This window comes from Callithrix jacchus, chromosome 1, assembly GCF_049354715.1.
Source record: "Callithrix jacchus isolate 240 chromosome 1, calJac240_pri, whole genome shotgun sequence".
Classification (NCBI taxonomy): domain Eukaryota; kingdom Metazoa; phylum Chordata; class Mammalia; order Primates; family Cebidae; genus Callithrix; species Callithrix jacchus.
In genome coordinates, this window is record NC_133502.1 from 18327427 (window position 1) to 18353223 (window position 25797).

The window sequence follows — 25797 nt, forward strand, 5'->3', positions numbered from 1 at the left end:
GGAGTGGAATATGTGACTAGTTTTGTTTGTAGAAATGTAGAATTTTCCTCTTAGTTGGGATACTAGGTAGTTTTACAAAATGAATATAGACACTTTTTGTTTTACAACTGAAATCAAATTGGTTGGTAATTTGCAACAAAATATTTTCTTTCCCCAACCATTTATATCTTACCTTGTACATTCTTTTCATTAGGTTGATAAAGCCTATGACTACCTCGTTCAGAATACATCATTTGCTAATAAATTAGGTTTTACTGTTACTGTTGGAAATAACCGTGGCATCTACCTCCGAGATCCTGTTCAGGTGGCTGCACCTTCAGATCATGGTGTTGGCATTGAACCTGTATTTCCAGAGAACACAGGTCAGTAATAGGCTAACGGTAGCTGAAGTATTCACATTTGCAACTTGAATGAATAGTATCATAATAAAGAATGGTGGTTTGGGCCAGTGTTACGAAGAAAATACACAAATTGACAGTGTGATTATTTTAAATCTCACAGACATAGAAAATATTAGCGCAATTTGGGGTCCTTGTACAATGGCAATTTAGTTAGCATTTCAAACTACCAAGAAAAACCATAGAATGAGCCTTCAGTGACCCACAGTTTTATTAAATTGTGGATAATAAAACATCAAATTTTTTTCCACTTTACCTACTTGCGGTTGAAGAATGAGAAGTAGAAGCAGTCAGGGAAAACTGCAGCTCAATTAGGTGTGGATAAAAATGGTCCTCACTACTATCTGGCTGTCTTCATTTCAGTTGACTACTATTACCTGCGTGCAGTAATGAAAAACACACTAAAACTTTTTATTTTAAGATTATACCAGTGCTTGGTGAAAGTACAAATGGATCATGAGTCTACTAAAATATAAGGAAGATTATTTGACTTTTATTTAATCTGTGTTTTAGATGCATTTACATCCAGCCAAACTAAGTTACTACATTTTTTTTTTTGAAAGATAGATCATTTTTAAATGGAGAAAAGGAAAAATACTCATCTTTGCTTTTTGATGTTTTTCATGCCAGAAAACTCTGAAAAAATATCCCTTCAGCTTCATTTAGCTCTGACTTCAAATTCATCTTGGGTTCAGTGTCCCAGCCATCTGGAACTCATGAATCAATGTAGACACATAAACATACGTGTGGATCCCAGGGGCTTAAGAGAAGGATTGCATTATACGGAGGTATTGATGTATCTTCATTTTTACTCTTTAAAATGTTTAAAAGGTAAAAAACAAAACAAAAATCCCAAGTATATTTGCAACATATTGCTTTCTTGCTAAGAAATAATCAGACCTAGCCACCTGCAGATTATACAGTTCTTCTGGTGTGCCTGTATTCATTTAAGCACTGAAGTTCCTAGAGAATCCTCTTTTGTCCTTGTATGAATAAGTAAAAGGAAAGAAGAGGTACAGCAGAACCTTTCAATTAGGTCTCCCCCTAACTGGTCTTTTGTCAGCTAAACATAGCTGCAGTTACCTGTTGTTGTTGTCTTAAGAGACAGAGTCTTGGCTTGCTCTGTTGCCCAGGCTGGAATACAGTGGTGTGATTGTAGTTCACTGCAGCCTTGAACTCTTGGGTTCAAGTGATATTCCCACCTTAGCCTCCTGAGTAGCTAGGACTACAGGCATGCACCACCAAGCTTGGCTAAATTCTTTTATTTTTGTAGAGACAGTATCTTTCCATGTTGCCTAGGCTGGTCTTGAACCCCTGGCCTCAAGTGATCCTCCTGCCTTGGCCTCCCAGAGCATTGGGATTACAGGTGTGAACCACCACACCCAGCCTGTTACCTTTTAATACTCAGATGAAGAAAGCATCTGTTAAACAAATAGTTATAAACCAGCTATACAATAGTATCACCACAGTATCTCTACGTCCAAAGTTGTCTATAATACTAGTTTGAGCTCATTTTCAGTTGGGGGTAATTAAAATTCACCTGTTTTGTACTTGATATCTCATTTTCCCATTTGAACCGGTCAAATGTTGCTATACGTTTGTTTGGGCTGTTTGCTATTAATTATGTGACCTTGTGTCAGGAAATTGGTGTCAATTTGTGGTTAAGACCTTGACATATTAAGAATAGATTGATTTATTCTGTTAATAGTTTAGACCTTTTCCCCCTCTTTTAAACATTTGTTTATGGATATTGAAGTTTATTAATTCTTTTTTCAAGGTATGTGGCTATGATATAGCATCCCCAAACGCAGGTCCTCTCTTCAGAGTTCCGATCACTGCAGTTATAGCAGCAAAGTAAGTAACAGGTCATTCAAAGCTTACTGTTACATCTAAGGTTTTAATGGCTATTCATGGAGTCTTGTGGACTTTTAAAGGATCACTAATCCGGAACCAGGTAATGAGGATTTCATCTTAGTTCTGCTCCCAGCTAACATTTTTAGGTGTCATGCCATGCATTTTAGGTAGTCAGCCATGCTGTCTCTCATGCACTCTTGAGAAGAACTGATGGCACCTGGCATCTGCCCTGCCTCTGCATCAAAACTACTTTCACCAGAGTCACTCGTGAGCTCTGCATTGCCCAGTGCAGAGGATAACTCAGCCTTTGTCTTACCCGATCCCACTGCAGTATTTGACAATATTACTTCACTCCCTTCCATTCCTGCCTTTTTAGTCTCCCTCGTGTTTGGGATTTATTCTCTTAATGCTTGCACTTTTCTGGTTACCTACTATAGAAACAGATTCTTAACTTTCCATCTTACTCCCCTGAAACCAAGGAAGAAATCAGCAGATTATATTAATTCCTGGTTAAAATGTGTCAGTGGCACCTTCAAGGATCAAGTTCAAGCTTCTTAAAATAGCAGACAATGCTCCCTCACAGTTATAGCCCTAGCCAGTGTTTCCTGTTATTTCCCACACCAAAGCACATATTTTGGCCAAGTCACCGATTTTGACACTCTAGATTTCTCAGGATTTGTGCGTGTGCACAGCTGATAACTTGGGTTCAGTTTCCTGTCTCTTAAGTTAATGACCAATGGGCATCCTTGGGTGAACGGAGTCCCTTCTTTCTGCTTCGTGGCACATTTTACATGCCCCTGGAGAGACTTTAGCCAATATGTTGTAATTTTTTATTTAATTGACACCATTTGACTGTCAGCCCCCTGAAGGCATGGGACTACTGTTATACAGGATGTACAAAATAAACTGTCTAGTGGGTGAAGGTGAGATTGGGATTGTGAGAGTCCTAGAAACCAAGCAGAAATTCTAAACTAACAGTTCTGTTGAGTTAGTTACTCTGGGAAATAGTAAGTATGCAACAGATCTCAAGCCTATGAGGAACATAGGATGAAATTGAGGAGAATAAATTTTTAAAGTGATATACACGTGGAAAAAATGTACAGCACTTAAATTCTCAGCCATATATTCTCTAGAAGTGCAGTAGGAATTTAGACAAGGTAATGTGTAAGACCTTCCAGAGTCAGCTGCCATGCAATCTCCTTCCGGAAGCTTCCCAGGCTCCCTGACTCTTCCTGTCTATCTGGAGTATCTTATGTTAAATGTTTCTGATGATGACCTTCTCCATGCCAGATTTTCTAGGGCAAATAATCGTATTTTCTTCTTTGTGATGTGTCTAACTTCTAATAACAGTGCCTCATGTGGTACGCGCTCATTTAAGTGTCTGTCATACTGACAAGAATTTGTCTCTAGCATAAAATTTCTTTGCATAGCAGGTAGTTATACATTCGAAATTTATGTTTCATAGATTTCTTACAAAAATGCTTTGAAAGTAGTTTGCCTTTCTTTTCTATTTTACGTCATGGGAGTGTTTTGAAGCTACAGGGGGAGCTTAATTTAACACCAATCTCATAGCTGTAATATCAGGGACATAAAACTTGACCTTTGATCTAGGACTCACTGTAGTTTGGAATCTGGTAATTGGAAAATTCTGTGAATGTGTAGAATGCCTTTAACAAAAAAAGAGAGTGCTTTTTAATAGTGTGTATGAATGTATCTTAAAATCATGAAATAGACAAAAAGTAGAATCATCTATACTCTGCTATTCAGAGGTTATCTCTGCTAACCTACTGCAAAAATTGGATAATATTATACCTGCTGTTTTGTAACCAACTTTTAAGTCCCTGTGTTTCTTTCTAATGAACTGTTATTTTGCATTTATCCAATAAAATCGAGTTTCTGTGGTTTTATTATAAATATAAAATTTTTAAGAAAGTGTTACATTTAATTATTTACTTTTATTAATTTTCAGAGTAAATGAGTCATCACATTATGATCTAGCCTTTACAGATGTACACTTTAAACCTGGTCAGATTCGAAGGCATTTTATTGAGGTTCCTGAGGGTGCAACATGGGCTGGTAGGTAACGTTAAAATCTGCGTGCCCACTTATCTCTGTTTGCATTCTGATGACTGTAACTATGTGAGGTTCATTTATCTGTAACATATATTTCCCTGATACTACTATACGTATTTGGGCACCTTAGATTTTCTATAAAGTTCAAAACGTTTTAAGATCTAGTACTATTTTGCATTGGCTCATACAGCAAATTAGGGCACCTTAAGATCTCTTTAATATTTAAGATTTGAGCTTAGTTTAGAATAATGCCTTATCAGGTAATGATTTTTTAAAAATCAGTTTAAATGCAGCTGTTGCTTAAACCTCAAACCGTTAAACTCTTAGAATTTTAGAAATAGAGCTTTAATTTAAAGTTCTATAATCAAATTAGAAGCTTATAAAAGATTTTCACTTCAGTGTCTCTGAAATTTTGAGGGTAAATGATTGCCTAAAACAGTGCTCTTGAATTAACATGTTACAGTCCTATGAGAGTGCTCATGTCATTCTTTTATGCAAGAGCTATGGGTAATACCATATTTTCCTTCATAATTTATATGTCCTAAATTTACAATTTAGCAGTCACTATGGGGAGGGGGGTGGTATGTCAGCTGTCAAAGCTCACTCAAAGAAGGCAAATATGGGCAGTCAAGAAAGTGTCACCCAATTTAAATTAGTAGCCAGCATTATTGATACTTCTTGGATTTGGCCCCTCTGCTAAGCACTTTATAGAGATTATCTTGTCTAGTCCCATCAGAACCCTATAAGGTAGATAGGTGTTGTTAGTAAAAATGGCTTATATTTCACTTGGGAGTGTGTTTTCTATACTATTTTGAAAGTACAGATATATTTACATCTAAGACTTGATTTAAAATGAAATATTGGAATCACACATGTGTAACCTGGTTTGGAAAGAGCTGGTTGTATTCGGTTCTTCATACCATCTTCTGGTCATCTATCTGTATGCAGTCTGTCTGTCACCTGGTATCACAGGAAATGCAAGACTTTTCTTGTTTTATGGAACTAGGTAAGGGCAAAATAATAGCAAAAGCTGAGAGCTAAAGCAATGAATTAAACAGCACCCAATATAGCCTGTTAATTTACACACTGGATTATATGGAGCTGTTGCAGCATTGAGAGGCTTCTGAGGATTATCAGGGGTTGTACTAGACTCATTCATAAGCATCTGTATGCCAGGACCTTTTCACTGGGCTAAGGTGGTGAGCTGCTTAGACAAGGACCCTGCTTCCAGAGGCCTTAGGAACATCTAGTCCAAGATACTGAGTTAAGAAAATTGGATTAGAGGGAGGCAGTATGGAGTAGCAGCAAGGCACAGGCTTTGGAAACTGAGAGGTCTGGGTTCAGATCCACACTCTGCCATACACTAATGTTTACCTGGGTCAGGTTTCTAAATGATCTGAACTTCTATTTCAACTATAAATATAGTTTTTAGTCTGTTGTAAGGATTAGAGATGTTATAGAGTACTTGGTACATAACTTGTCTTCTTTGGGATTATACTGAAACTTGACAGTACTTTTGCGGGGTGGAGTCAGGAGTTGCTGCGTTGAACTGTTCTGGGATACCAGTCTCACCAGGTCCCTTGGAGTTATACAGCTCCAGGCTCTGGTGAAATGTGCACTGTAAATTAAAGAATACAAAGCTATGAGTAATTAATACTGAATTGGGTATTTGTTTAGTGATAAATGGCAGTCATTATAATGCCCTGATTATGATTGGTTTAGGTTGGTATTGAAAATAATTTGTTTTTTAAATAAAAATTATCAAATGACCCAAATGCAAGTAGTTCAGAGCATTTAGCAGTCTTAGTTTTATTTCAAATAATTAGAAATATTGTCATAACACTAGATTTTGTGTTCTTAGCAACTGACTAGGTTCTGAGAGCTCTGTGCCCACTTGGTTTTGTGAACCGTGGGATTGTTCCTTGCTTTAGTTCCCTTGGATTCGTTTAGCTGTTCTTTAGAGAACCTTCCAATCCGGCACTGCAGTAATTGTGACTTACCTCCAGCACTGCCTCAGAGTAAAGTTAAGCATGTGTAGTCCTGTCAGGCTTTGCAGAAGCACACAGCACACAAGTGGACCAAAAGGAGAGATTAGGAAAAGTTACCAGTGAGGAACTGAGGCATGATAACAAATAGAGGTTTCCAAAAATATAACCTTCCTTCCTTGATCAGGAATTGATAGGTTTTCAGCTGAAACAAGGAGAGATTTTAGACAGTGCCCGAGTAGTATAGTTGCGTGTGCGTCTATGACAATTTGCTGTTTCTCGGTGTTCGCAGCATCATAGTGGTTCTTTTTAACACCAGTTTCTTTCTTTCCCATAGAAAATCTGCCCTTCTAACTTTATTAATATTTCGTTGATTGTTTGTTTTTAAGGAAATATATGCAGATTTCATTTGAGTGTGTCATTTTATTTTGATCCCTATTAATTCCCTAAATGGGAATTATTCAAGCCACTTTATGCCAATTTTAGGTCTTACAAGTTTAAAGCTTTGCTTCTTTCCTTCCTATTTTAGAAGTGACAGTGTGTTCGTGTTCTTCTGAGGTGTCAGCAAAGTTTGTTCTTCATGCAGTCCAGCTTGTGAAGCAAAGAGCATATCGAAGCCATGAATTCTATAAGTTTTGTTCTCTTCCAGAGAAAGGAACACTGACTGAAGCTTTTCCTGTCCTAGTGAGTTTAATTACAGTTTATAATCCTTAAACAATTTATTTACCTTTTCGGTATGGGCTAAGACTAGGTATTTGTATTTGATTTTATGGTTTGTATTAAGCACACTGGAATTGTGTATTTTTTTAATGCTATAAAAATGAAATAGGAAGATAGAAAATCGAATTAGGGTCCTTGAAACCAAGTTGGAGGTAAATATTCATCACTTTAATTCTTGAGTAGTGTAGTGAAAAAAACATACTTGTCTGGTAGATTCTGGTGCCTTGTAGTTTGGATCCTGATTTAGATTATTCCTTGAAGACTTGTTTGCATGCCACTTAATTTATTTTACTAATGCCAGGTTGTTAGGAAGCTATGAGGCTAATTTGCATTATAGGGAAACTGCTACTGCTTCATGTCTGAGTTATCTCAAATGATGGCAGATCTGCATTCTTGTCTGTGGTGATGGAAATGACTAGCCCTTCTTCCATGGAAGGTGAAAGTACTGACGTTCTTCCTTCAACTCGCTCCTTTGTGTTTTCAGATGGTTGCGGGATTTTCCCAGTATCTCTTTGTTTCTGGTTATTTTAATTTGTGTTCTTCCATGGATCAGTATTACATGATCCCATCTTTTTAAACTTTTAAATTCACTGATTACTAGAAAACTTAATTAAAAACTCAGTGCTAACCGCAGGTTTTTTTCCCCTTATGTTTATTTTTTAGAAGGGAGAAAGATGTAAATGAGTGTAACATCATTTCGTTTTGGTTGCCAAGTAGCTGTGAGCCCAAACTCAACTGTGCCTATTGAATATGCCTTACAAAGTTGTATCTTTCTTGTGTCATTATTCTTGATTATTTTTCTTTTGACCCTAATTTTTTATTCCACTTTGAAATAAGAAAAGCACATTTACTTTTGTCTGCTTTCAGAAACTGTCTAGGACCTTTTATGACATATGCTTTTAAGAAGCATAGGATTATGAGTAAATAACTATGTATATTTAAATATCTGCACCATATCTCTGCAAATGATTTGTCTAACTCTTAGCATAGCAGTTAAAAGGTTTTCAAGTTTTTTTGCTACAAACAGGAAAAGTTTGAAAACAGAATTGCTCTGAAACAGCTAGTATTTATATTCTGTAATTTGAGAAAAAAAAGATATTTTATTTACTTTTATTTGCAGGGTGGAAAAGCGATTGAATTTTGCATTGCTCGTTGGTGGGCAAGTCTCAGTGATGTCAACATTGATTATACCATTTCTTTCCATGGGATAGTGTGTACTGCTCCTCAGTTAAACATTGTAAGTTCCACAACATTTTCTGTGATTTTTAATGTCCGTTACTTGTGTTACTGGAGAATAATTTCATTGGTGAGATGTAAACTTTAATAAGGGAAATTACCTATGGTTCTGAAAATAACAGTCGTCTTTGTGTGTGGGTACTTATAAACTTTATATTGGACACATTTATTTTAGGTACAAAATATTGCTTATTGTTACTAAAGTTTGAGAAAGTAATTTGATAAATACCTTTTGTAGCATGCATCGGAAGGAATCAACCGTTTCGATGTTCAGTCCTCCTTGAAATACGAAGATCTGGCTCCCTGCATAACTTTGAAGAGCTGGGTCCAAACACTACGGTATCATTCAATGTTTTAGGGGCTACAAATATTGAATATAGATGGGGGATCTCTTACCCTCTTATAAAGGAGACTTTTTTAAAAAAAATCAACAAGCATGCTAGTGGTAAGAATTTTATCCTTGCAGATCTCTGCAAGGCAGCCCCAGTATCAGCTTCTAGCTTCACTGTCCCACCTGAGCAGCAAAGTCAGAGATGGTCATGACTAGTTCGGATCAGTGGACGTTAACCTTTTTATTTCTTGCCATAAAATAGCAAGTTAACATTCTTTCTGATTATTTTGTGAATCCTAATGCAATCATTTTTAGAAGCTGCAATATTGACGTTTTTATTGAGTGGTAGAAACTTAAGTACTATAGTCTGCTTTTGTGCCTCAGCACGTCCCCTTAGAAAACCAGGGCACCTTGACCTGTGTTCACACACTCACTGTGTCATAAAGATACCTGCTTTCTATTGTTTAGTCTGACCTTAACTCATCAGCATGAAGCCTAGTCATAAGTGCATTGAAATAACCAATTAGGGACAAGAGTCAGTGACACAGTAATGCCTAAAGATATACTGCCTCCTAGAATTATCAATACAAATTAAAACCTCCAGCTTTTGAAGGTATATCCAACTTATATCGTCTTAATGTCTTCTTCCTAAATCTCAAAAATTGGAGCTAAATTTAAAGGAGTAACTATATTTCACTGACATTGTAAACTATATTTAAAACTTACTCTTCAGTGCCAGTTTTTTCCTTTATAAAACCTGTATGTTAGTAACTTGCTTCAGAGGACTACTAAGAATATGAAATACCATTCCCTTGACCAGGAGGAGGGCTGAGTGTGGCCCTTGCTCCACTGTGGTGAGCAGCAGGGACCTGGGGTGGTCCGTGCTGTGCACAATCCAGCACTGTCAACAGTTTGCACAAGGGGTCCAAATCAGAACCTGTCCTGCAGTGCCTCTAGAGTTGTCACCCTAGGGTTGGGATTTGGTTGTGTTAAGAGCTATTTGTTGACATTTGAAAATGTTTTTGTCATGAAAAGATTGCCTTTGTAATATTTATTGCAATATTTAAACTATGTATTTATATGATACAATCAAATAATTATGTAAGTTAAGGAATAAAATATTGTAGAATATACTGAAAAGGATAGCTCTCAGGAAGGCTCATCTGTCACTTTCTGCAATAGGTTACAAATTTTGTTGCTTATGGTTTTGTCTCATTTGATGAACTCTTGAATCAAATTAGTTATGTAGTTTTCTCATTACAGCCCAGTGAGTGCAAAAACAAAACCTTTAGGATCAAGAGATGTTTTGCCAAATAACCGTCAACTGTATGAGATGGTCCTGACATACAACTTTCATCAAGTAAGTGTTTGCCTAGAAAATTATACCCTTAGGATGAACTTTTGTGTTTTATTTATGATTCATAAAGTCAAAAATGGAAGGATAGTGTATATGGTATATATGTGAAACAGAATCAATTAACATTGGTTAATTTGAAATTACTCTTTAGGAAATTATAATTTGTAATAAAGTACCATTTAGTATTAAAGCCTTAAAATGTAATTGAGTGGTGACCAAACCTTGAGCCTTAGTTTATAAAATCACTGATGTCTAGTGGTGACCCAGGGGTTATTAGATGCCTCAGAAATACCTCTGCCTTCTGATGGTGGTAAGAGAGCAGTGAATTTTATGAGTGCCAAAACACTCTATGTTCTGTATTTTCAAAAATTTTACCACAACTATTTTTAGTATTTTTTTAATGAAAGTCTCATGTCAATAGCAATATTAAAAATTTGTATCAGAAATTATATGCAAATCATGCCAAGTACTTTTTTTTATAGCCCAAGAGTGGGGAAGTAACTCCAAGCTGCCCATTACTTTGTGAACTATTATATGAATCTGAATTTGACAGCCAACTGTGGATTATTTTTGACCAGAACAAAAGACAGATGGGTTCAGGCGACGCCTATCCACATCAGGTATAAAATTGATGGTGATTTTTAGAATTAACAGGAGCTGTTTTCTGAACTAACAAAATCTTGGTTTCTTGTTATGGTAATGTTCATACTTAAAAAAAAAACTCCATAACTTTGCATTTAGTACTTTTGCAAACCATGAGAAGCTGTTGTTTGTTGTAGTTGGTGAAGAATAGGTTGTGTCAACTTTTTCACCACATAGTTGTGCTGAATTAGAGGACAAGCGTGAAGTTTGCAGACACTGGTCAGTATAACTTCTTCTAGTGTGTAGTGTTTCTCCTTCCTGCACACTGAGTCTGCCTATCTGAAGGGAAAATCATCAAAGCATACATCAAAGATAGGTGAGTCTCTTGAAACAATCCTAAGCCTGAGAGGGCTAAAGAGAGCCCTGCAGCAGTGGCCACATGTCTTGAGTTCATTTGTACTTTTAAATTTACTTCCTCACTGGACAACTCTGTAATGAGCCCTTACTACATACACTATACTTTGTGCTGTTTTATTGAAGGGGAAAAATCACATAATTTATAGACATTTCATCCCTTAGATATTACTACAAAGAAATGAGATCTTTGCTGTAAAATTAACGATTTTATGCTGAAAAATGAAAATAATTTATGGAAATTGTTTTCAGTTAATTGTTAAAGGAATGATATCTTTTTTCCTCTAAGCAAGTAGCAGTCACATCTCATTACAGACTGGCTTACTGCAGTGCTATTACTTTGGTTACTTTTTAAATCTCAGTAAAAGTGGCTGACACAGGATACAGCATCTTTTCCTCTTGAACCTGTTAACTGGGTGTTGATCTCTATTGGTTTCCTGCTTTTCCGGTCTGTAATAAAGGCGTGACATTTTGGTTGTAATTTGAAGATCAGTTAGGTATGGTGGCACATGCCTGTGGTTCCATCTACTCAGGAAGCTGAGATGGGAGGAGCACCTGAGCCCTGGAGCTCTAGGCCATGGTGCACTATGATTGCACCAGTTAACAGCCACTGTACCTCAGCCTGGGCACCATAGTGAGTCCCTGTCTCTAAAAGTAAATCAGGATTACCAGAAGTCATGTGTTACACATACGTGTGTGTATTTGTTCTGCATATTCTATGGCACCTTAATTTTGCTAATTGTTTCTTATGTATCTCAGAGGGACCCATGAACTAGAAAATCATTGCTTTTGTCATTCTTGAGCAAACACTGAGTTTTGCTAAAATGTGGGAGTATTCTGTTATTCTAGAAAGAATGAGGGCTTTCGAGTCAGATTTGACCTCAGCTGTCTTATACTTTACTGTTGTATGACGTTAGGCAAGTCACTTGATGTCCCTCATCCTGTCCGCTCACCAGCACACCAGGGACTTTGTGGTATGTGAACGTCTGGATAGGGGCTTTCACCGTTCCTCACATACTATGAGCAAGTCTGTAAATGGTAACTTTCACTTTATCCTCTCCCTGAGATTTTAGTTGACTTAGTTAAACTTACTTTTCCCAAATGTTTTCTTTTTTAGTATTCTTTGAAACTGGAGAAAGGAGATTATACAGTTCGACTGCAGATTCGCCATGAGCAAATCAGTGACTTGGAACGCCTTAAAGACCTTCCATTTATTGTTTCTCATAGATTATCTAATACCTTGAGCTTAGATATTCATGAAAATCATAGTTTTGCACTTCTAGGGAAGAAGAAATCAAGCAGTTTGACACTACCACCCAAATATAACCAGCCATTCTTTGTTACTTCCTTACCTGACGATAAGTAAGTGATAACATTGCTTATACTTTCTGCCCATCTTATACACTGTAGTCCTTTTAATGCAAGTTTATGACATCCAGGCTAAATTTAGAATAAGTTGTCACTTACCATTTTGGCTGAAGTTATTTCTTCCTTTAATTTTTGAAGTCTTAGCTATGGGAATGAATTCAATGTGGAATTGTTTTCATGTTTTTCCCTTTACTTGTCTTTGTGAAACTTTCTGTTTTGTTGCTTTTTTTCTCTTTGAATTCTCTTATTTAGAATACCTAAAGGGGCAGGACCTGGATGCTATCTCGCAGGATCCTTAACGTTGTCAAAGACTGAACTAGGAAAGAAAGCTGTAAGTATCAGTTTTTTTAACACTGAAATTACCTATTTCAAAATTTCCATTTCTTTGAAGATAGGACTTAATTCCATATTTCAGAATGGGTAAAAGAGAAGATACTCTGGGAAAAAGCATTTTAATTTTTCTTTCCCAGGTTACTAGTGAAGGTCAGTTAATATTTGGTTGTCTTTTAAAATGTATCCTACTTTTGAAATATTTAGGCTTCTTTTTCACAAGCCTACATACTCAGGCCCTTGCACTTCCTGTGAAACATGTAAATACAAATAAAACTGGACTTAAAGAAATGGGATGTTTAAGATTAGAACATGTTCTAGAAATTTTACCAATATCAGATTATGGACATAGGAACAAATCAGATTATCTTGGGGTGCTTTTAAAAAGTAGTCAGAACAAGTATTACTCTAAATGTATTTCATCACACTAACACAGACCTGTCTCATTGGAATTTCACTTGGTTAACTAGGAAAATATGAGATACTTCTTTTGGTATTGCCTTTTAGTTTCAAAATTATGCTTTTTGTTAAAAATTTTTCTGGTTGTTGTAGTTTAGAGATAAATGTTAAAATTTTACAGGTACCCACCTGTTTTTGTTTTTTCCTTCTGTGTTTTCATTACAAATTTATTATGAGAATGGTGTTTATATAGATCTGTCACCTTTTGTCATAATAAACATTTCAGCTCAATGTCAGTAGAAGTTGTCATTCTTAACAGTTTCGCATTTCTCTTTAGTGTTCTTACAGAGCTAAGTAAGCCTGCTGCATAAATGCTGTTCTCAAAATTAGTAGATCTCGTACCTCTTAAGAATTATATGTATTTTTTGCCACTATCGAACCATAAGCCATTTATTTACTGTCATTGAAGCATAATCGGGGAAATTGGTGCTTAGAAAAAGTTGCCTATCCTGACATTTCTTGGATCTCATTTCAGTTTGTACTGTTTATACATACATAGTTTAGTGTAATTTGAAGTAAATAAATTGTTAATGATTTGTAGTTAATACATGCACTGATTTGAGAAACCCTGGTAGTGTTTTTTGTAGATTTCATTTTCATGGGAAGCACAGCTGCTTCAGCTTTTGAGCTTCAGCTATGGATTTTTGTTCAGATGACACTTCTGAAGAGTTCGCTTACTTGTGGAGAGTATCACAGGAAAGCGGTGTTAGTAAAAGTGTTCTTTTAGCAGTTCAGAAATAGGTACTAATTCCTGGCTATGTTGTTTCAGGAGACAATTGGGAAATTAAATTATAAATGTGTGGTGGTAACCATGGTTGGTATTTATCAAGGGAGACTTTCCTGGGGGGAAGCAGTAACCTAAAGCTGTTGAGTTCATTATAATTCCATCACATTGTTTCTGGAATCTTTTCTCAGTAGTTTAGCATTTCTTGTTTTTTGGTAGTTGGGAAGGAAGGTAACTTGTACTTCACTTTGACTTTCATAGTTTATAAGAATGCATAGGCTGTGGGATTGTTGTGGTACCCTTTAATCAGACTCTAGACCACCAACTAAGTTTACTATTTTAAGAAATGCTTTCATAACTAATGGATTTTGATCTACTAAATTTTTCAATAAGAAGTTGACTTGTACTCTTAGTCATAACATATTTGAGTACTCTTTCTATTTAAGAAATGAAAGTGGCAATGTTGCTTTCTGTAAAAGCATGCCATCTTGATCACAGACCTGAGCCTTCTGAGTGCTGTACCACAGGTGGAACATAAACCGAAAGACAATCAGACAGAGGTGCTGTCTCCATCCTGTGTAGATTATGCATGTTTTCTTACAGAATGTCGTTCTAACTCCCAGGGGCAGTCTGCAGCAAAACGACAAGGAAAATTTAAAAAGGTACTGATTGTCAGTTCTTAAAAAAGATGTCTTAAAGCCTTATTTGCATATTAAACTTTTTTCTGTCACTATTATCAGCCTTTTTTTAATAAGTCTCCCTTAGTGTCCTTTCTTTGCCTTCTGCAGAGTAGTGCTCGTATCTGTACTTAAAAGCATTGTTGACATACTGCTTTTCTAAAGGTTTTTTCCCCCACCATAAATTCCTGCAACACTCGTTTTCTCTGTGTATACAAAAATTTTAATGCTATTTATTTTTTGCTACAGATATAACAAGTAACATTTGAAATTTTTCATATTTAAAATTTTATAGAGAGATGAATGTGATTATTTTTAGCCATATAAGCTAAAGCACTGAATTATTTTAAAAGCACTTTTCAGTTGGATGATTTGATTAATAAAATGTTCTACCTTTTTAAAGTGAACTTTATTTCCTGCTCTTGTATCCATTCTGGTTCTGAAAGAGCAGAAACAATAAAAAGCAGTGGATGTAGCAGGGACAGAAATAAGGACTGTTCACTGGCAATTAAAGCTTACGCTAAGACTACAAACAGATTTTAAGGCCCTCGCTACTGAGTGGTCTGATCAGCCTCCCTGCAGCATATTAAGCAATCTTTCATTTACTGTTGGGGCCAGATTTAACTCAGAAAAGAAAATTTCTACTATAAATATATTTTAGGGCTGGGCACAGTGACTCAAGTCTATAATCCCACCACTTTGGGAGGCCAAGTTGGGCAGATCTCTTGAGCTCAGGGGTTCAAGAGCAGCCTGGGCTACGTGGTGAAACCCCATCTCTGCAAAAAATACAAAAATTAACCAGGTGTAATGGCACACGCTTATAGTCCCAGCTACTCTATGGGAGGCTGAATGGAAAGATCGCTTGAGCCTGGAAAGCAGCGGTTACAGTGAGCTGAGATCACACCACTTCACTCCAGTCTAGACAACAGAGACTGACCCTGTCTCAAAACAAAACAAGCAAGTGTATATATATGAAAAGGACCACATATTTAATAAGCTTTCTGGTGAAGACCTGCTATGTCATTCATCATTTCCATTATTTCTTTTTAAATAAAAAAAATTACATTGGGAAAATCAATAATGTCCTAATGTATGAACAAAAGATAACTTTATATTTCTCAATTCATAGTGATATGGAACTGGAAATCACCATTCTATAATAGCTTAAATTCCTTTATTAAAATGTCTTCTGAAATGTCCAAATTATTATCTAATAGGAAACAATTTGTCCAAACAAAATACAAATACTAGGAATCATCTTTCTGGATAAAGATCTAAAGATTGGTATTTCTCAACCAGGTGTCTTGATCAATTTGGTAGCCACAAAATGGGATACAAACAGCTTTTTTAAAAAACTAGGAAATGTCAGTTCATCAGACTCATAAAACTGTAATTTCATTTTACGTATTAATGTGTATGTCTTTGGGACATTGTGAAAATAGTTTGCAAGTCACTACTTTAGAGAACAAGAAAAAGGTATTCTAGGAATCCATTAAAAATAGAAGGCACTTATGACAAAGGCCATAGCCAATTATTTTTCTCCTTTTGGTTGACCTTTTGCAAGTTTTGGTGGATTTTGTTTGAATTAGGTTGTATAGTTAGAAAAACATAAATAGGAAGGCATTTCCTTGATGATTAGTAAAGCTTCATTTGAAGAACTTGGCAGCTAGAGTTATCTCTGCTTGTTCCTTTCTACCATCAATGCAGGTACACACTAAAACTCTTATTTTAGAAATAATTAGTATTAGAGTTTTATGGTCATGTTACAAAGAAAAAAATACATGTATAATTTGTAGTTGATGAAGATAAATAGCATTTTGTATACAACTCATAATACATTTGTTCTCTGGGTTTCAGTGATTTGATTTCAAAAGGTATGACACCCTTTTTTTTAATTTTTTGTAAAATGCAATAATATAGTTACTTTTTTTTTTTTTTTTTTGAAACAGTGTCTCACTCTGCACTCTAGGCTATAGTACAGTGGCATGATCATAGCTCACTGTTGCCTCCAGCTCCTGGGCTCAAGCGATCCTCCCACCTCAGTCTCTCTAGAGTAGCTGGGACTACACGCATGTGCCACTATGCCTAGCTAATTTTTACTCTTTATAGAGAGAGGTCTCACTGTGTTGCCCAAGGTGGTCTAAAACTCCTGGCCTCAGGCAGTCCTCCTGCCTCAGCCTCCCAAACTGCTGGGATTACAGGCATAAGCCACTGCACCCAGCCTGAATATTGTCACCTTTAACATCATAAATAGCACTCAAATGTTATATAAATCTTCAAAATAGTTACATGACACGTTAAAATTTTGAATATACAGTTGCTGATAATTTAAGGACTAAAGAAATTGCTATTTTAGACCACAGTTGAAACCATAGTGCATTATGTTGCCTAAAGAGTAGTTACTGGTTTGGCAGTGAGTTTGACTTTCTAGATAGTACTGTTCAGTTTGAACGCTGTTGAAATACTTCATGTTTTCTAGATAGAGAATCATGTCTGTTAAAAAAAAAAAAGAAAAGAAATACTTCATGAATAGTTGGAATTTTTTTTAAACTTACCATTAAATATGTACCATAGAGAAATCTTCATAGCATTTCTGCTCTGAAGATTCTTCTTGACTGTCTTTTTAAACCATAATCAAGATTTCTCAAGATTAAAGATACAAAATTATTTCTGTTAAATTGATACTCTGTTAAGCCATTGAGAACTGTCAGAAAAATCTTAATACTTATTGACAGAAAGAACAAATTATTGTGATACAGCAAGTGAAAAATAGTGCCATTTTTCTTTTGCTTAGAAATTAAAGCTGCCAGGTTTATAATTTTTACTAATAAAAAATTCCTATCCTGAAACATTTTGTCGGACTATAGTAGCATTTATAATTGTTAATTTGATGTATTTAATACATAAAATGCTGGTTACAAAACCTCAATTTTTGTTGCCCTAAGGTAATTCATCATAAACTTTCCTTGTCTCTTTTTTGCTTTTAATGATAGTTTAAGGTTGCTAGGATGTCTTTTTTCCTACTTTTTATAGGTCTTTGTTAGAATTAATTGTAAATCCTAGATTAATTTTAATAGATTGCTCATTTTAAATTAAATTCTCTTTTCTCTTGTCTATACTAAAACAATACCAAATGCCTCAGAGTCTGAGGAGGAAGTGCCTCACAACATATAGGCTGCCTACCTAAGAGCAGCGTACCTTTCTCCCAGATACGGCAAGGAGGTATGGGAAGCTCAGGGAGAAAGACTGGAGACCGCTCATTCTAGCACACTGGGTGGCAAAGAAGCTCGATTCCAAGGAGAATGGACTATATGTACAGAAAGCCAATATTGGAGGCCACTTAGCCCTTTAATTCCCAGACGAGTTGTCTTTGCTGTACGGATGACAGTGATGCAGTCTGTTTCTATAAGAACTTGTTGGTAGGTCAGCTCAGATTTTGCCCTTACCTTGGCTTTGCTCAGGGCAGTGCCCACCCAGAGAGTGAACCTTAGGAAGGAGAGGAGAAGGACAGGCAGCTGGGTCCTGAAAGAGCCAGCCCAAGTAGGCGACTTGTTTCCTTTCCCAGTCTCACGCGTCACATAAGGCCTTTGTTTACAGGTTCTGGCTCCCTGACCTTAGAGGGAAAATGGCAACCAGTGGCTTCAAGTGGATTTATGTGGTTATCTGACAGCAAAGTGGTTTTCTGTGCTTTAAATGAGTCAGTATGGGGATAGGAGTTAATATTTTGTATTGGAATGCTATTAGAACTACAACCAGAGTTCCCGTTGTTTACCGCTATATCATCTTATACCCCCAAATTGAGTTTACTTGTAAAAAGTGTTAAAATGGGAATATTTGTGTAGTATATACACCTAAAAATCCAATTTGGAGGGACGTGTGGACTGGCAGTATTATTTTTTTACTCAACCTATGTAAAGCTTTTTCAGTGAATGTCTTTTTGGTAACATTTATTTCAATTTTACGAACTTTGTTTATTAAAATGAATGTAGTATTTTAATTTAGCAGTAGTTTAAATATAAATCCGAAGATAGAATTTGAGGAACTGACTTAATAAATAACGATTTAATTAAGGACCCCCAGTTATTGTTTCAAAAACAAATCTAGCAGGTATAGCATGTGATTTCATTTCCCAAATAATGCTTTACTTTTCACAAGTCAAGACTTCTCTGTGAATAAAATAGATGCAGTTACTCTCCACTTCTCTTCTGCTGTCTTCAAAGCAAAACTTCTCAGAAGAACCACAGGCATGCTGACTCCCATTCTCTCTGTCTTCTCCAGCCTGTGCTGCTCCACTGTCCCCTGACACTGTTCTTGTCCAGGGCATCAGCAGGCTGTGCTGCCAGGTTTTCCCTTACTTACTTTTATGCCATATGCTGCCTCTCAGCTAAGTGGGCAGTTGATAATTTTCTCTTTTTTCATGGTGGTTTTCCTCAAGGCTTCCATGATCCTAGATGCTTTTTGCTTTCTCTTTCTTAGTCACAGAGCTTCTTTTTCCATCCCCCATCCCCAACTGACCTCATTCATCCACATATTTTTCAACATTATCAACAAACACATTGGTTCGACCTTTAAAGAAGATCTCAAATATATTCATTTTCTCCCATTTCTATGACCTGTTTTTTAGTCCACTGCAGTGTAGGCTTTCCTATAATCTGTTCTCCAGAAAGAATATAAACCTGGAGAGAGATCCAAGATGGCTGATTACTAGCAGCTCAGGATTGTAGCTCCCAGTGAAAGTGCAGAGAACCAGAGGATGCCACACTTTCAGACGCATTTTTGTTGCTCACAGACCAGAAGATTCCCAGTGGAGGAGCCCCACAGGTCGCCAGCGCGACTCTTGTGGCTGATGCAGCGGTTTTGCCGGCGCCCCGGCACAGCAGTTCTTGGTGCAGAGTAAACGGTACTGGGTCCCATTTTGGTCGACATTTGGAGCTCCAGGAAGGCAGAGTTGCCTATTCAGCTGATTGAAAAAGGGACTCAAGAAGGAAGCCAGACCAGAGATTCCTGGGCAGAAAGGCACCACGAATCTTAACTCCGCTGTTTTAACCAGTGCGGTGGGTTGCTCAGATTCCGGCACTGGGAATCAACAAATTGGACATCCACTCAGAGACCTAATTTGAAAGTCAGTAATTACAAAGATGACAGGTGGATAAATTTACAATGATGGGAAGAAATCAGCTAAAAAGGCTGAAAATACCCAAAATCAGAATGCCTCTCCCTCTACAAGGGATCACAGTTCCTCATCAACAGGGGAACAAGGCCTGATGGAGAGTGAGTGCATTCCATTAACAGATTTAGGCTTCAGAAGGTGGATAATAAGAAACTTCTGTGAGTTAAAAGAACATGTTCTAGACCATTGTAAAAAAACTAAGAACCTTGAAAAAAGGTTTGACAACACTGCATGTTCTCATTTATGTTCTCGCTTTTGTCTCATGTTGAACAATGAAAACATATGGACACAGGGAGGGGAACATCACACACCAGGGCCTGTTGTGGGGTAGGGGAGCTCGGGGAGGGATAGCAGGGGGTGGGGGGATTGCAGAAGGATAACATTAGGAGGAATACCTAATATAGATGATGGGGGATGGATGCAGAAAACCACAATGGCATGTGTATACCTATTTAACAATCCTGCACTATCTGCCCATGTACCCCAGAACTTAAAATATAATAATTAAAAAGAAAAAAATGCAAAAAAAAAAAGGTTTGACAAAATCTTAACAAGAATAGACAATCTAGAGAGGAATATAAGTGAATTAATGGAATTGAAGAATATGAGTACTCCACAAAGTATGCACAGGTTTTAACAGTCAAATTGATCAAGCAGAAGAAAGGATATCAGAGGTCAAAGACCAACTTAATGAAACGAAACAAGAAGACAAGATGAGAGAAGAAAGAGTAAAAGGAATGAGCAAAGTCTCCAAGAAATATGGGACTATGTGAAAAGACCTAATTTATGTTTGATAGGTGTACCTGAATGTCATAAAGAGAATGAATTCAAGCTGGAAAATATTCTTCAGGATATTATTCGGGAAAACTTTCCTAACCTAGTAACGCAGGACAATACTCAACTCCAGGTAATACAGAGAACACCACAAAGATACTCCTCAAGTAGAGCAACCCCAAGACACATAATCGTTAGATTCACCAGGGTTGAAATAAAGGAGAAAATTCTAAGGACAGCTAGAGAGAAAGGTCAGGTTACCCATAAAGGGAAGCCTATCAGACTTACAGCAGATCTCTCAGCTGAAACATTACAAACCAGGAGAGAGTAGGGGTCAATATTCAATATCCTCAAAGAAAAGAATTTTCAACCCAGAATCTCATATCCAGCCAAATTAAGCTTTATAAATGAAGGAAAGATAAAATTTTTCACAAACAAGCAAGCACTCAGAGATTTCATCACCACCAAACCTGCTTTACAAGAGCTTCTGAAAGAAGCACTATACACAGAAAGGAACAACCAGTATCAGTCATCCCAAAAACTTACCAAAAGGTAAAGAGTATCTCCATAATGAAGAATCTATATCAACTAATGGGCATAATAGCCAGCCAGCATTAAATGACAATATTAAACTCACAAATATCGATATTAATCCTAAATTAAATGGATTAAATGCCCCAATCAAAGACACAGACAGGCAAATTGAATAAAAAGTCAAAACCCATCAGTTCGCTATATCCAGATCCATCTCATAAGCAAGGACACACAAAGACTCAGAACAAAGGGTTGGTGGAAGACTTACCAATCAAATGGAGAGCAAAAAAAAAAAAACAGGAGTTGTAAATTTTGTCTCTGACAAAATAGGCTTTAATAGTAACAAAGACTAAAAGAAACAAAGAAGGACATTATATAATGGTAAAAGGATCAATGCAACAACAGGAGTCAATGATCATAAATATATATGCACCCAATATAGGAACACCCAGATACATAAGACAGGTTTTTAATGACTTATAAAGAGACTTGGATTCCCACACAATAATAGCAGGAGACTTTGACACCACATTATTAATATTCGACAGATCAATGAGATAGAAAATTAACAGGGTCATCTATGATTCGAACTCAGACCTGGAACAAGTAAACTCAGCGAGCATTTATAGAATTCTTCACCCCAGGTCCACAGAACATACATTTTTCTCAGTATCACATTACACTCATTTTGAAAGTGACCACATAATTGGAAGTAAATCACACTTCAGCATTTGCACAGCATTTCACAGACTTAAATGAAATATTGGATGGCTGTTTGTTTGTTATTTTCGTCCCTCATTCCTTCCTTTCTCCGCTGTTAAGCACAGGTATCGGCATAAAAGAGGTTTTTAATACCTATTTTTAGATGAATTCCAGCCTGGGCAATAGAGCAAGACTCCTGTTCTCTCTCCCCCTTTCTCTTTCTCTTTCTTTCTTTAAAAAAAAAAAAACCAAAATTTCAATCCATACAGGATCTAGAGTCATTACAAAAAAAGCAGAAGTCTTTAATGGCACAATCTTTCATAAAACTCTTCTGGTATGCTTCTTAGTGCACATAGAATACATAGAGAGAGAGAGAATTTTTTCTTTACTTTTTAAAACTATATTCTAACAAACCATGCTTAAGTTGGCTGCTGCCCACCTTCTCGGAAGATACAGCTGTGCTTGCTTTATATCAAGCTCAGGTCTTTGCATGTGCTCATCTTGTTCATCTAGGGTTGTTTGCATCAGATATTACCTCTTTAGAGTGACTTTCTGTAACCACTTTGTGTACATCAGCTCCCCCTCGTTACCTGACTGTCACTCTATCCTTTTATTCTGTTTCGTTTTCTTCCTATCAAATGTCAGCCTCTGGTTTGTTCTTTACCTATTCGAGCATTACCTGGCACATCACGGGAACTCAGTAAGTCCTGTTGGTTGAACGAAGGGGTAAATGTCCCCTTAAATTTACTTAGAAAGAGGATCTTTTCTTAGTTTGAACTTTATTCCTTCCCTTCTCAGATTTAAAATGTGAAAGGTCAGTGTACTTTTGTCATCAGTCTGCCAAGTAAAGCCAAGAATGCCAAATACACTCAAATGGAGAAAAGGTGTGTTCTTATCTCTAAAGGTGGTATGTGAAGTGTCAGTACTCAGCATCAGTTTGTGAGAAACTTACTGTGATCAGAGATTAGAATTTTTGATGTATTGTGACCCTTAGAATCTAGAATAGAGTGTAGTACAACTCAGGTGCAGCTCATGTTACATGAGATGCAGCTATTGATGATTTTGATGTATGTAAAATTAAGCATGTTAACCTAAGAATCTCTCTCCAAATTTGTAGGATGTAATCCCTGTTCATTACTACCTAATATCTCCACCAACAAAGACTAAGAATGGCAACAAAGATAAAGAAAAAGATTTAGAAAAAGAGAAAGATTTAAAAGAAGAGTTTACTGAAGCATTACGAGATCTTAAAATTCAGTGGATGACAAAGTAGGTTTTAAGTATATTTTAATTCTTTAAATGTTTAGTTCTATTTTCCCAACTATAACAGTATTGTGTACGTATATATAGATTATACGTAAAAATGTTAACAGCAGGATTATAGGTAGGATAACAGGTAAATTATAGATGCTTTTAAATTTTCCTCTATTTATATAAATGTGTAATTTATATAAATTGTAAATTTATAATTTTGTGATTAAATGTTTTAATTTTTATTTTAATTGCTCTTATTTGTTCTTGGAAGATAATTGTATTGGAAAGTATGAAAAAACAAATCACTTTGCTCCACAGTCCAAAAATAGTCATTGTCCTCATATTATTTTTTTCCTCTGTGTTTGTACATGTAGTAGTGTGAATAAAATTAGTTTTCATTTTCAGTTACTTGTTTATTATTTAACAGCCCTATAAAATCCATGTTTAATGTCTGTGTTTATATGGTTCTATGGATGCAGTATAATCTATTTAAACATTTTATTTTACATATATATGTTTATAGGTTTTCTTCATGATGCTGTGATAAACCTTTTTTACATAAAGGTGATTTTTAAAAAATTTCCATCATATTGCATCTTAAAAGTAAAAATCACCTTGCTGTGTTTTACCAAATTGCTTTCTGGGATGAGTATAATAATTTACACTTCATCTAGCCATGTATGTATGCTACTACACAATGCAAAAACCGACCATTATTGCTGTCTTCAATTACATCTCTAGTTATTATTAAAGGAGAGCTTTTTATATGTTATCATTCATTATTATTATATCTTCTGGCAATCGAGCATATTCTTCACCTTTTTTTCTATTCAGACATTAGATGCTTCTTATTAATTAAAACTTTTTATATAAAAGATATTAATGCTTTTCTGTACTTGCCACAGATTTTACTCTAGCTTACTCTGACTTTGGGCTTACTTTTTACTTGAAATTTATTCTATATAGTCAAGTCAGTTGCTTTTTCCATCTGTTAGGCAATATTTATTTTACTGCTGATGTTCTGTGGGAGTCCTCTTTAGCTGATTATGTATGCTTCTTTGCAGTTATATGGTTTTAAAGGAAATAGAAGTCATCATGATGTGAAAATATTTCCTAAAGATTGAACCATTGTAATGTCAGTTTACATGCAAATATACCTTTCTTACTTAAAACTAAGTTGTATCTCCGTTAGAAGTCAAAGTCTTCAGGTCTGTCTCTGTCTGATGTTAGGATGTTGTAAACAGTTGACAGTACAATATAAATTCTTCAAAAGTGAAACTGTAGAAATTGTCTTCTGGCATGACAGCCTGAAGAGACACATGATGCTGGTCCCCAGTAAAACTAGTGAAAACAATTTTTTTTAATAAAAACAACTTTTAAAAGCCTCTGGAAATGGTCCAAAGGACATACAGCAAATGAAGAAACATTTATTCGAAACTGCCTACAAAAATTGGGTAAGAAAAGCAAGAGTCTGTGATATTTGAAACAAGACCACTGCCTCCCTTTTCCTTCCCAGTTCAGTGAGCCAAAAACTTCAGATCTTGCCTTCACAAGTTCCAGCTCATGGGGGAGGAAGGCTTTCCTCCTGGGAGGAGCAGAACGTCATCATTTCTCATGCTGCCCCACTGCCAGTTGTGGAGGCTCACTTCCAGCTGAGTGCTGTCAAAAGGTGGGGACTCCCTTCTGATAAACCCTTACTTATAAAGTACTCTTGGAAACACTGGGGCCCCAATGCCCAGGAGCCTGTGGTTTCACATCACACGAGACAAGCTGAGAAGACCATAGGAGAGTGCTAAGCTCCTAAAGTGTGGGTGTCACTCAAAGTAAAACATGCCATTCTTCCACCCTCTGTTCCAGAGCTTGGGCTTAGCAATTTTGCCAGTGGGGCCTAAGGAGTTCATAAAACTGATAGCTCCTAATTTCTTCCTGAAGGAATTGACTTCTTTTGCAATGGAAGATGTAGAATAGAAGTTCATGTGCCTGAGACCTCTCTCAAAAACAGTGGGGAATAAAAGGAATGAAAACAATGAACAGAGAGAAATGTGGGACACTATTAATGCACCAAAATCCATGGAGCAGGAGTACCCGGAGAGCAGAGAGAAAGCAAAAATATATTTAGTGAAATCATGGCTGGAAACACGCTGTATTTATTGAAAGACATTAACCTACCTATCCAGGGAACCCTGTGAATGCCAAGTAAAATAAATGCAAAGAAATCCACAAGCAGACATAGCATGTTAAAAATACTGAAGATCAAAGATGAGAAGATCTTGAAAGGAGCAAGACAAAAACGCCTCATCACTTACAAGGAAACACTAGAAAGTTTAACAACTGACTTCTGAGCAGAAACAGTACAAGTCAGAAAGCAGTGGGGTAATATATTCACAGTGCTCAAAAATCTTAACCAATAATCCTATATCCAGCAAAACTATCCTTTAAAAATGAAAATGAAATAAAAAATTCCCAGATTAACAAAAATAGAATTTGTTGCTAGCAAACCCACCTTATAAGAAATACTAAAAGAGGTTCTTAAACCTGAAAGCAGGTGACCTCAGGCAGTAGTTTGAATCCACAGTGGTGAAAATGGGGAAAGAAACACTGGTAAAGTTAATTATTATGGAATTATAAAAGACAGCATAAAGTTCTCATTTTTTTCTGTTAACTAATTTAAAAACAGTTCTATAAATACTGTGTATGTATTAGGCCTATATAATATTTAAATGTAATACATATTTGCTAATAGCACAAAGGAGCAAAACTGTATTGGGCTAAAGAAATGACTGCAGATGGTAAAATAATTGTTGTAACAGTTAAATGATGTATAACAGTAATAAATACGAGAATAATAATATGAC

The 25797-nt window shown here is 36.2% G+C and overlaps 1 protein-coding gene across 6 annotated transcripts in view; it reads left to right on the plus strand.

The window, feature by feature from the left end:
- The window catches only part of TPP2 (tripeptidyl peptidase 2), a 79601-nt gene that overhangs the window by 39497 nt on the left and 14307 nt on the right, over positions 1-25797 (plus strand). For 3 of the 6 annotated variants that reach the window (XR_013518845.1, XM_008998238.5, XM_035293564.3), the window contains exons 13-25: positions 194-362; positions 1029-1186; positions 2176-2252; positions 4222-4328; positions 6840-6994; positions 8151-8267; positions 8505-8605; positions 9861-9957; positions 10437-10574; positions 12068-12312; positions 12571-12649; positions 14455-14493; positions 22806-22957. Coding sequence is in view for 4 of the 6 variants with exons in the window: in XM_008998238.5 (XP_008996486.4) it covers positions 194-362; positions 1029-1186; positions 2176-2252; positions 4222-4328; positions 6840-6994; positions 8151-8267; positions 8505-8605; positions 9861-9957; positions 10437-10574; positions 12068-12312; positions 12571-12649; positions 14455-14493; positions 22806-22957 (1634 nt within the window). In the remaining 2 variants the exon portion in view is untranslated. The remainder of the gene's footprint in view (positions 1-193; positions 363-1028; positions 1187-2175; positions 2253-4221; positions 4329-6839; positions 6995-8150; positions 8268-8504; positions 8606-9860; positions 9958-10436; positions 10575-12067; positions 12313-12570; positions 12650-14454; positions 14494-22805; positions 22958-25797) is intronic. The other 3 variants (XR_013518847.1, XM_002742520.5, XM_078327089.1) reach the window with 1 other exon arrangement.